Below are 13077 nucleotides of genomic sequence, written 5' to 3'. Positions count from 1 at the left end.
TTTCCTGTGTAAGATTGTTAAAAAAAGTCAATGTAATAGCTTTGATGTAATGTGTCAGGACTTTTTTTTAGGTATCTAGCTAAAGAGATTACGAGATTACTTCCTTAAAAAGATTTTTTAAAAGTTCTGACTCAAGCAAACCAATGACTCTCATTCAAATATTTATGGATGCCTATGACTCAAAGATTACTAAAGGTTTGATAAGTAAGTTGTATAATGCTATCATCACACTGAACAAGGATAACACAGACTTTATCAAACAGAGATGGGAAAAAGAACTGGACATCACAATAACTGAAGACACTTGGCAGCACGCATGGAAAGTACGGTCATCTACAACAAATTCTTGGACTTGGAGGGACTTTGGAAAAACCTGGTGCGTTTTTTCATTACGCCTAAACAGAAATCAAAACAAAGTGGCACCCATCTCCTCTGGTGGAGAGAATGTGGGGCAGAGATGGCTGACCACGCCCACATTTTCCACCACTTGCCCCCTCATTAAACCTTTTTGGAGGGAGGTGGGATCAATTATTTCAAGAACCCTTTGCTTTACGATAGGTACAACATTCATAGCTCTTTACCTTGGACATATATCGGACGAACTGCATAAAAATGACACCTATCTCCTCAAGATCTTACTGGCATCAAGTAAAAAGGCCATCACCCAATTTTGGCAACAAAAGAAGAACCCATCCGCTGGTACTTTCATTAATATTGTTAAAAAATTACATCTATCAGAGCAAATGGCTTTTTCTTTAAGACTCCAAAAAGGACTGGGAGAAAAACGATGGGAGAAATGGGGAATTTATTAAGCTAGGGAAAAAAAGTGATCTGTGACTGCTTACCTAGGTATGTATTGTGTGTATTTTTTGGAGGTACCTCCTTGTACTGGGTAACAAATGACCTCTTGTTCTGAAATTTTTTGTGTATGGATGTGTATGTCTTTATGTACACAAGTCGGTTCAAAAAAGAAAAAGGAACAAAATAAAAAGTTTTAAAAAAAAAAGAGTGGAGGGGCAATATTCAAGTGTATCCTACCTGTCTAGAGCAGCAGAGCCAAGTCGCTGTTTGATGATGTCACTGGTCAGGAGTAAAGTGGGGCCTTCAGATAAGACAGAACAATGAAACAGAAATGAGTCCTGAAATGAATGGTGCTAGTTTGGAAACATTCAGAGAAGAAGTGAGCTGTCTCTTTCTTCATCCTGACTCTAGAGGTAAACCTGGGCATCAGTCAGCAGTGTAGTACTCCAATCCTGATATGTACAACTTGTGACTCCACTCGGACTCATATGTTGATGACTTGTGCTGTGTCCCAAATTGTGTACTCATGCACTTACACTAACTATCTTGAGTGCATTAGTGTGTTTACTTTGCACTTCGATTTCTCAGCTTGCTCACACACAAGAGGAGGGATCGGATCAAAACCATGGTTGATGTATGTAATCAGTGAAAAGCAGACGAAAAGCTGTGAATGGTTGTGAAATGCAATCCCAGTTTCCAGCAGGTGTGAAGCTGCAGTGTTTGATTGAAGACAACACCACCCCAAGATTTCCTGCACTGTTCCAGTCAGAGCAGAACGTACACAGCGCACTTTATATATTTGTACTTATGGAAGTAGGTGATTTGAGACAGAGCATTGGACTTCAACTCAGACTTGAGGTTTGGTCGCTAAATGCCCGCTAAAGTCTGCTTCATATTGGATTAGTGTTACTGCTGGCCGTACTCTCCAGCGGGGGAATGGCGCTGTGGGGGGGCAATCGTGCTTAGGCGCTGCATGGTTTGGATGGCCAGTGTGACCGTGTCCTCAGACTCTAACACTAAGGACTCAAGACTTGACTTGGACTTGAGCTATGGTGACTTGTGTGTGTGTGTGTGTGTGTGTGTGTGTGTGTGTGTGTGTGTAGGATTTTGTACCAATGCCGCTGAGTGCATGCTGCAGCTCAAGGGTGAAGGCAGTAAGAGGAATCTCATCAGACACCGGCAGGATCGCCACAGTGGACAGGTTTGAGGCGGGATTCCCAGCATCCCACTTACTGGTGGGGGTGTGGAGACCCAGACCACGAGCTGCAGAAAGGAGAAGAGTCATACTGGTTAGCAACCACTAGTTTATATCCATTGCTATGCATTGCTTTACAGTGGGGAACCTTCAGGGACTTCTAAGCCTTCAGAGAAGACCTTAAAAAAAAAAAATATATATATATATATATATATATATATATATATATATTTAATACATCATATATGTTTTTGAATTAAGTGTACTGCAAAGTTCACATCAGCAATGAAAGGGTTACTGTCTTCAAACACGTTGGGCTCTAATTTCGTAGACCAGGTGCAAGCGCAGGCGCACCTGCCCTGCACCCGCCTACGCCGCCCAGACAGGGCGTGACCGGCACACTTTGTAAGTTTCCTGCAGTGCCAAGAGAGGCGCAGTTATAGCGCAGTTATAGCGCAGTTATAGCGCAGTCATAGCGCAGAGGAGTGCAGAGCTGCGCGTCCACGCCTCCCTCGGCGCAAATGACAGAGAGGGAGGAGAAAAGCCGTGAGTGGGTTTAACACAGCCGAGCGCTGTTTTCACCAATCAAATGAGCGCCTCTCCTCGCCTTTAAATGCCCTGCGGCCAAGGCGCAGCATCTGATTGGTCTGACTGATCCCCAGCACTGCGGAAGGTATGCTGGAAAGTCACGATAGCGGGGACGGTCAGAGCCGCTGTCCCTGCAGCAGGAGAATGGACAACAGGGCGCACTGGAGGACAAGAAGCGTGTCTCCGTGTGGGCCAGCTCCCAGGACAGATTTAATCTGTTCCTTTGTCTTTAATAGGAGTACAAAATGAAGAGACAGTTACACAGCTGGCTTATCCATTCAGAATACTTTTGATCCACCTGCACTCCTGGTTTGTCATCCCCAAATAGCAGAACCTTTGGTGATATACTGTATACTCTCCCAGTGTCTCCACCTCATCCTCCTTACAATAATGTACTCCATCTTTTTAGATTATGTTAAAGATAAAGACTAAAACAGAGAAATACGGGGAAATCACGGGTAAATCCTGAGTGACATACATTTATTTTGTCTCTTTTTTCTCCGTCTTTTCTCTCCCTCTTTTCTTTGAATTAAATGAAATGAGAGAAGCCAGATATTTATTCAGTATCAGACGTTAAGGCTGTTTATTGTTTAATTGTAAGATGTGCATCAAACTTCCAGCTGCCGTCAGGTTAACTTTCCATTATGACAAACGGCTTCAATCTGACATCAGATGTGACGGGACAGTTAATATAGATACAAATGTATATGCTGGTTGAGACAGTTACATTAAATAGTGATTGCCGTGATTGTTTATTGCATTAAAATGTGCCTGACACTCTGGAAACCTGCCTCTGAGGCTTTGTTGACATGTGCGCACATGTGCGCCTGTCACCAAATTACAGCTGCGTGGGGTGCGCTCCGCCTTGCGCTGAGGATAGACCAGGTTGGAGCTGGTGAGCTTTCAGCACACTGTTTTTGGCACGAAATTGTCACTGCGCCAACATGAATCCGCTGACACCTCCCCCTGGTGCGCCGTCAACTCCCCCTGGCGCGCAGTCACACACAACTCTGGGCAGACGGTTTACCAAATTGTCAAATTGGCAGCGCAAGGCGGTGCACTGCACAAAATTAGCACTGCAGGGTGCGCCCCCTGCGCTGTGCCACGAAATTAGAGCCCGTTATCTCTATCAGGGCATGGTTTGCTGGCTCATTAAGTGGTTAGGACTTCACGAAGGCCAGGCTGTGTGTTTTGGTTTGGAGAGAGACAGGAAAATTGACCAATCACGATTTGATTTTTTGGGGGCGGGACAAAAACAAAAGATAAAAAGCCTTCGTGAAGTCCAAACAGTGGGCAGAGTGGTTAGAGCGGTCAAAGAAATGGCAGAAGACGAGAGCGAAGTTGTGGCTAGCTTGTTAGAATTTTTTTCAGCGTGTGCAAGTAAAAATTGTATCTGGTCGCGCTCTTGCAAGTGCATATGTCTTAATACTGAGCATGTTAGCCAGAGCTTGTTGCAGACAAACTTCATATTTACAGTAAAATATTTAGCAAAATCATAGCTAGGGTTACTACACACAGATAAATAAATAAATGGTGCAACAAAATCATGTGCCGGTGTGAACAACTGAGAAAGTTGGTTGCACCAGTGCTACCTGTGAAAAGGTTAGTTTAGAGCCCTGGTTGAGGATGTTTTTTGTTGTGGAAAATGTTATTGCGGTCATGATCTATTTGTTTACATCCTTGCCATCCTTAATTAAAGGATTGTAGCTATAAAACGCTTTCAAATCATCATACTGTTTTTTTTCCGCGATGATTTCTTTTCTGGGCTGTGAGGGCTGAGGTGAAGGCCCAGCTGTAGTACTCACAGTTGGCCACTGTTGCTTTGTTGCACTTCTTGTATAGGTGACATTAATGTGGTGTAATGTTTCATTTTCATGCTCTCAGGATGTGTGTTTCTGTTTTTTCCTTTTTTTTTACCTCTGTAACTGACTGCTCTGACCTGTCAGGGACAAGAGATGGTAATTAGCCTTATGGCTAACTCTGGCATATTGACATGGATGCAGCTGAAATGTTCATTAATATGCACTGTCCCTTTGAATAAATACATATATGAAAAAATATTCTGGTCAGAGGAGAAGAGTAGTTAGGGGTTCTGTCATGTCAAACCCTGTGTGCTTAGAGGGCTGTAAAAAGTCATGTATGGTGCAACCATACAGACATAGTAACTCTAGCTATGATTTTGCTAAATATTTTACTGTAAATATGAAGTTTGTCTGCAACAAGCTCTGGCTGACAAAACAGGTTATTTCTTTTATGTGACTTTAAAAGAAGACAATGAAAATGATTCTTAAATAAAAGCAAAGAATAACAACAGACATGCATGTGTGTACATATCAGGGTTATTATAGTTAACAAAAACATTTTCGTTGAAAAAATAAAATTGAAAATAAAAAAAAGACTAAAATCATTAAGTGAGTTTACAAAACTTACTATAATAACTTTAAATGATAGAGAACACATCTCCAGTTTTCGTCTTTGTCAATCTGTGTCATACATAAACTCCTTACTTTTACTAATCAGGAGTGCTGGCAGGCTGCCAACACTCCTGATTATGGAGGGAGTCTCCCATTTTTTAACCCTTTCCTCCGCTGTTCTCCTGGCTTGTGATTTCTCCTGATTATCCCCCTACTTCAAGTATGTTCCTGTGATCGCTAATATTGTACGGTTTTTACTAGATTTGACTGTGTCAAACCAATAATCCCACCGTACGGGGTGTGCTTGACCAGCGAAACAGTGTCATACTCAGCTCCGACACAATCTTTGTACTTTTATGACTTGTTTATTGGCCTTCAGCAACTCCACACATGCTCTCCATAGGCATTTAAACAGTGAAAGATTGGCCGTCAGCAACAGGTAATCAACTAGAAAACACAAAGTAAACAACTAAGTATGATGTTAAAAGGTACAAGCATTCTTATACGTTTTATCCCAAGTTACATCAAGTTATAATTTTTTATTGGAAATAATAACTCACCAGCTCGGCTTCACCGGTTAACACGAGGCACAACAAAAGAGACCAACCATCATCCAAACACAAGTTGGAACACTGCACCCAGAGGGCGTGGCAAACATACGTATCTTGAAAATAGGGAAACTCCACACAAATATTTTTCAAATTCAATCAAGTCCCGTAATTGGGCGTTATATCAAAACCTCAAAAACCATCCACCCCTGTCTCTCTTAGTTGGTTTGATCCAACTGCCGCACTCGTTGATGAAGAGTTTATCAGAGCCTTAGCTGTTTTCTATCTTTCTTCTTTGGGGTTGAAATGACACGTGAGTTAAACTAACATAGCTCTGCTGTAACGTAGCATCCTCTTTGATCAGAACAGTTTAGAGCAGCATGAATCTTATAGTGAGAAGGCTGACTCCATTGGCGCAAATCCCGGGGGGGGGTCATGTCCCCCCTTCCATAAAGATGCCACCCCCCCTGCTGCAAACCCCCCACCTGACCAAGTCGATGTTCACCACCAGACAGAAGTGGGTATTACCAAAAGGCCAGTGCCAGAGGATCTCAGGGTTCGCGAGGGTTCATATGGTAAAAGCAGTTCTGAAAGATAAGAAGGCCCCAGACCCCTGAGACATTTAAAAACCATTAAAAGAACTTTAAAATCAATCCTAAAGCACACAGGGAGCCAATGCAGGGATTTTAAAACTGGTGTAATGTGTGCCCGGCTCCTGGTCTTTGTCAGCACACGTGCTGCTGAGTTTTGTAATAGTTGCAGACATGAAATGTTTCTTTTCGGATGACCAGAAAGCAGGGCATTACAATAATCAATATGACTGGAGATAAAAGCATGCATTAGCTTCTCTATGTTAGCACGGAAGAGAAAGGGGTGGACTCAGGCTATGTTCTTTAAATGATAAAATCCTGTTTTAGTTATATTTTTTATATGCGGAATAAAACTGAGCTCAGAGTCAAAGATGATGCCCAGATTTTTAACCTGATTGGATGGGTTTAAAGACAATTTTTGCAATTTTGATACTAAATCCTCGATAACTAAAACCTCAGTCTTGTCCTGGTTGAGCTGTAAGAAGTTCTCTGCCATCCAGGATTTAATATCTAAAATACATTTAAAAAGGGCATCAATTGGCCCTGTGTCATCAGGGGACATGGATATGTACAGCTGTGTGTCATCAGCATAGCTGTGAAAAGCTATATCATGCTTCCTGATGACCCTTCCCAACAGGAGCATGTATAAGTTAAAAAAAATTGAGCCTTGGGGCACACCACAGTTAATTTTATGAATTCTTGAGGAGCATGTGTCCAAACTTACCAGAAATTTTCTGTCTTTGAGACAGTGAGATAAGAATCAAACCATTGAAGGGCAGTACCACAGAGGCCCACCAGGTGTCTCAGTCTATTTAAAAGAATCCTGTGATCTACTGTATCAAAAGCAGCGCTTAGGTCCAGTAGCACAAGGACTGTAAGCTTGTTAAAATCCAAGCTGCACCTGAGGTCATTGACAATCTTTAGTAGGGCGGTCTCTGTACTGTGGTTTGTTCTAAAACCAGACTGAAATTTTTCTAAAGTGTAATTGTTAGTTAAAAAATCATTCAACTGACTAAAAACAAGTTTCTCTAAAATTTTGCTTGAAATGGTAAGTTGGACACTGGTCTGTAATTATTAAGAATATTTGGATCTGAATTGTTCTTCTTTAGAAGGGGCCCCACTATTGCCGGGTAAGAGCCCGTCTGAAGAGAACAATTCACAATTTTTAAGAGCTCATTTTTAAAGAATCCATAAAATGTTTTAAAAAGTGATGTGGGATTAGGGTCTAAAAGGCAGATTGTTGGTTTTAGTTGGGAGAAAACTCGACCAGGCATCTGAGCATCAACCAGGGCAAAACTGTCCAGTGTTTCCTCAGGCAGAAACAAGTTTTCTAATGTATTTAAAATTGCATTTTGATCAGATAAAATAGAGGATCTTATAAAATCTATTTTACCCCTGAAGTGGTCAGCTGCTGCAGCTCACCAGCCCGTGAGGTCTCCAGCCAGCTGGACAACACAGGGAGCCAGGATTTAAAAGTGGCCAGCACAGAGTCCTTTTCTGTAGCTTGTTGGATAGCCGCCTGATGTCTTCAGGAAGATTAGGACGCGGTCACATTGGCCCTCCAAAACGTACCGTGCCTAAGCACGATTGCCCCCCTGCAGCGCCGATCCCCAGCTGGAGAGTACGGCTGGCAGTCACACTACCCCTATATGAACTAGACTTTAGTGGGTATCAGACACGCGCACAGCCCGCCTACGTCATCGTGAAGCATTTGTTTACATGAAGCGCGATCTCATCAGAGTCAGCACAATAAGACACAAGATATATTAAGTCGTTTTCGTCCGACACAGCCCTCTAACACCCCCGTTTTGTTTAAAATGATCGTTGAGAGATGCGCTCGCGGTGATTATACGTAATGGATCGCACGTGCTGTCTGCGTGCTTGTGCTCGTGCATGAAGTAAACCGTGCCGAAGCCCACCTCTTCGAAGCGTGCCGAAGCACCGAAGGGAATCGTGCTTGAGCACGGTACAGTTGCGGTCACACTGGCCATTCCAAACGTGCTTTACGGCTGAAGCGTGCTTAGGCACGGCACGATTGGCCAGTGTGACCGCGTCCTTATTAATCCTTTTCTGAGCCCTTTTGAGCTGCTGTCCTACCTCTACAGGTAAGGAAGCGTCCATAGTGATAGCGTCCATGGTAGCCATGTCTGCTCTCTCTCATTAAATGAGTAAAACCCAGGAGTAAAATAACTAAAAACCTTTTACCCAATAAAGCACAAGTTAAAGCATTTAAAGACTTTCTTTTTGAAGCAGGCTTTCAGAGCCAGTAATATTGATGTTAATTTTTATTGTATTTAAATCAAATGGTTTTTAATGTGAAACACTTTGTGACGCTTGTCTGTGAAAAGTGCTATACAAATAAAGGTTACTAAAAGTTACCTTATACTTGAGGCTCAACCTATTAAAAGCGTTAAGAACCTTTTAAAACTGGGTAAAAGCTGGAGTGCTCTGCACTGTAGTGCTCGTGGAGAGTACGGATGCAGAAGAGCATTAGCCTAACCTCATGATGGGTAAAGGCAAAGAGCTCTCCGGAGACATTCACAACCTGATTGTTGCTCAGCGTCAGAATGGAACTGGTTACAGACTTATATCAAAGCACCTGAATATTCCAGTCAGCACCATTGGGGCCATTATTCGCAAGTGGAAAAAGCACCACCTTACCATCAACAGGCTACACACAGGAGCTCCTTGAAGATTTCTGACCAGGGAGTCAGAAAGCTAGTCAGAAGAGTACTTAACGAGCCAAGGACCACCCTGAAAGTGTTCCAGAAAGACTTGGAGGCAGCAGGTACAATTGTTACAGAGAAAACAATAGGGAATGCACTCCACTGCCATGGCCTCTATGGACGCTCAGCCCGCAAGACTCCATTCCTCAAGAAAAGGCATGTTGAAGCTGGTTTAAAGTTTGCTAAACAGCATCTTGACAAGCCTGTCGAATACTGGGAGAATATTGTCTGGTCAGATGAGACCAAAACTGAACTTTTGGGCTGTCATACTACATACCATGTTTGGAGGAGAAATGGCTCTGCACACCACCCAAAAAACACTACCTCAACAGTGAAGTTCGGAGGTGGAAGCATCATGGCAAGGGGTTGTTTCTCATCTCATGGTGTTGGCAAACTTCATGTACTGACGGAGCAATGAATGGAGCCATGTATGGGGAAATTCTTGATTTGAATCTGCTGCCATCCACCAGGATGATGAAGATGATACGTGGCTGGACCTTCCAGCAGGACAACAATCCGAAGCACACGGCAAAGTTGACTCTCAAATGGTTTCAAAAAAAAGAAAAACAATCTGTTAGAATGACCGAGTCAATCACCTGACTTCAATCCAACTGAACATTTGTGGAAAGAACTAAAGAAAAGGGTTCACCAGAGGGCACCAAAGAATATTCCAGATTTAAAGACAATCTGTGCAGAGGAATGGACCAAAATCATACCTGAGCAGTGTGGGTTCAAACATACAAGAAGCTTCTGGAAGCTGTCATTGCAAACAAAGGCTTCTCCACTAAGTGTAAGATGAGTCTCAGTTAGCGTGTTCAATACTTTTTTCCTGTGTTATCATACTTAATTCCACACAATCTTTATTTATGGACTTGAACGTTGTGAATTCGTTTCATGTGTGGATTATTTGAGTTAATACCAATGTCTGGGAGAAATGTCTTTTGAATTGCAGCTTTAAGTTGATGCGTTCAATACTTATTTTCCCCACTACCCATTTGATTGTATAGACAATCAAAATAGGATTCTTCATTCAAAATATAGCTCAGACACTGTTTCAAACCACTTTGGTTGGCAGCCGACATGAAATGCTGTGAATTGTCACTATTGTATATGTTTGGATAGAAGACACCAAAATATGTAGTGTATGGAGCAGCAGCATCTCTTGATAAAGATAAAAAAAAGCACTTTAAAGCTTTTCGCACTGACACATTTACTAGAATAAAATGCTCAAAAATTGTATTCAAATTAGCTTAATCTTTTTGTTTACATTCGCTTCCCTGTAAATGACATAGTATAACGTGGTGCGTCGCACTCTCTGGTCTAATAATCCTGATAAAATCCCGTAGTGTTAGCTGGTCACTTTTTTCAGATCTTGTAGTGTGAGTGCATCTTTAAGATTTAAGAGAATTTAATCTGAAAAGACTCTCTTTATATGTGTGATACAACCCGATTCCAGAATCTAGTAAGATTTTTAAAATCCTGTAGCCTGAGCCTGCCTTTAAAGAGTTATACAGTTTCGAGGTGGCGTTGTACGAGGATATATATATATATATATATATATATATATATATATATATATATATATATATATATATATATATATATATATATATATATATATATATATATCTGTCTATTCATTATCAAAGATAAACCACCTGAGCCTTATTGGAGGATGCAAGGGCAAGGACACCGTGTGGCACATGATGGGGCAGACCATTTCCAACAAGTAAGCTAGACAAACAAATTGGAGAGGGGTGAAATGAAATAAAAGGCAGCTGAATATATTAATGTTGAATTAATCGGACACAAAAGCACACACGAAAACTAACTAGGTCTTATTGAGGAACTACTTTCCATTTCCATTTCCACTTTTTATCAATGTTTATGACATGCTAAAATATTGAGGTTTTTCTTTCATTCTGAGCTGGGGGCATTGCCACTTTTGGACTTTTTTCCAATCAAACAGATGCAGCTCAGTAAATTTTTAATAGTATAAGCATAATTAGAAAATTGACCACAGTATGTTGCGGGACTTAAGCTCTCCATGGCAATAAGAAAACATTGCACACAGTGAATGGGCCAGAACTGGGCTAACTGGCCAGTTAGTTCATTTATGTTTTTGTTTTCATCTTCTTCACTCTTTAGTGCTGTGTTTTGTAGAGAGGGAACTCTGAATCACTTCTGCTGTGATCTGGCCCTGTATGGAAAAAAAATTAACTTGACATTCAGGAGTGCAGGCCGCGCCCCTTATGTAATTATTATGTAATAGTGGACACAGGGGCTGATAAACCAGGTTGAAAGAGTGCCCGCCCGTATGTGACGCTCCGTGAACAACAGCAAACACACCCATAAACAAACAGGGATAATCTGATTGGTCAATACTAGTCGGCCTTCCATTGGTTGATCCACAAAAAATTTCGAGCGCACAGAGATCTGTGAGCAAAAATCCCTCAGCGCGAGAGGAAGAACCGGAGTGTGAGCGCAGGAAATCTGCGCGAGCAGCATTATATCCGAGCGCAAGGACACAGTTTGAGCACGAGCAGCATTATAACTGAGCACGAGGACACAGTTTGAGCACGCGCAGCATTATAACTGAGCACGAGGAGACAGTTTGAGCGCGCGCAGCATTATAACTGAGCACAAGGAGACAGTTTGAGCACGCGCAGAGCAAATTTGAGTGCAAGAGCAGAGTTTTGAGAGACAATATCACAAGATCTGAGCATGAAATCAATATAATACTGCTCTCAAATCAATTTAAAATGCTCTTGATTTAAGATATGATATTCATTCCATATTATATGGAGTGTCTGCGTTTGTGAGCGTGCATGAAGTGTACCGTGTTGAAGCTCATCTCTCCTAAGGTGCCAAAGAGAAGAGAGTCTTGTGGTCACACTGGTCAAACAAAATGGACTTTGAAGAGTGCATGAAAACAGTTCAGATAGCCAGTGTGACCGCGACGAGAGACTGCTGCGAGCGAGACGTCCTTCTGTGATGTGTGAGTGATTTTGGGTAGGGGAGGGGCTCAGCATGTGTGGCTCGTTGACAAGCAGCTGATGCAGATCAATATGTGCTTTCATATCAGTCTCCAAACTCCAGAAAAGAAAGTACATTTGATGTCAGTTGCTATTTTGAAAAAGAGGTTGCTTGAGGGGTATGAAAACTCTAAATATATAGTCAGCTCTATTTGAAATACCACTCTTTGATCTTTTTAATAATTTAACGATTCCTTGAGGTGGAGAAAATTCCTTCAGCATTTTTTGTAACCAAGTATCAAATTATTTGTGGAATCGTTTCAGCTCTAAACACAACACATATGCAAATACATTTCTACACAACACATTAAAAAAGGTGACCCGTGACCACAACACAGAACATTACAAAAATGCGCTGCAAAGACCACAACACATGCACATTAGAAAAACGCACTGCAGACAACACTTCACATTAAAAAACACACTGCAAAGACCACAACACATTGGAAAAATAGTTGCAAAAACCACAACACAACACATAAAAACTTGTGCTGCAAAAACCACAACACAACACATTAGAAAAACGTGCTGAAAACAACTCAGCACATTAGAAACACCCGCTGCAAACACCACAATACAGCAAATAAGAAAAATAGCTGCAAACACCACAGTACAGCAAATATGAAAAATAGCTGCAAACACCACAGTACAGCACATTAGAAAAACATACTGCAACGACAACGACACAACACATTAGAAACATGTGCTGCAAATACACAACAACACACATGGAAGTGTTTCCATTCAAAGTGGAAATGAAATGCAATTTTTAGCACTGGAATTTCTCAAATAAATACGAAAACACATTCAGCCTAAAATTTGTTTTTAAAAGCAATTAAAACCAGAGATATTGCTAATTTAGTTTCGTTTTTCGCTGAAAACGCTCACTGCTCAACACTCAATGCTCGAACGCTTGACACTGCTCTATGCTTGACGCAGTGCCAATTCGCGGTTTTAAATTGACTTTGTATGAAAAATCAACGCGCTAAAAATTAGCGACGCTTTCGGTGGGTACACACTGTTAGCCCATCAGCGAGCGGCCATTTTGATATGACTCCACTGTATGCGTAGGGAGGTTGGTTTATTCTTTGGCTGCGAGTTATTTACCAGCTACTGGACACAACACCGAATGAGCTGTGATTCACTTGAAAGGAGTGTGACAATGGAAGATGAAGCTGAA

General features: G+C 41.7%; 1 protein-coding gene across 2 annotated transcripts in view; it reads right to left on the bottom strand.

Moving 5' to 3' along the window:
- pnpla7b (patatin-like phospholipase domain containing 7b) overlaps positions 1-13077 on the bottom strand; it is a 113236-nt gene that overhangs the window by 41242 nt on the left and 58917 nt on the right. For both annotated transcript variants that reach the window (XM_074670864.1, XM_074670865.1), the window contains 2 exons: positions 1915-2064; positions 1039-1102 (listed from right to left, as the gene is read on the bottom strand). In XM_074670864.1, the coding sequence (XP_074526965.1) occupies positions 1039-1102; positions 1915-2064 (214 nt within the window). The remainder of the gene's footprint in view (positions 1-1038; positions 1103-1914; positions 2065-13077) is intronic.

Source organism: Halichoeres trimaculatus, unplaced genomic scaffold (genome assembly GCF_033239565.1).
Source record: "Halichoeres trimaculatus isolate MK-OKI-2021-1 unplaced genomic scaffold, fHalTri1.1 fHalTri1_scaffold_5, whole genome shotgun sequence".
NCBI classification, from domain to species: Eukaryota; Metazoa; Chordata; class Actinopteri; order Labriformes; family Labridae; genus Halichoeres; species Halichoeres trimaculatus.
Note: the sequence above shows the minus strand (reverse complement) of the source record. Positions and strands in the feature narration are given on the sequence as shown.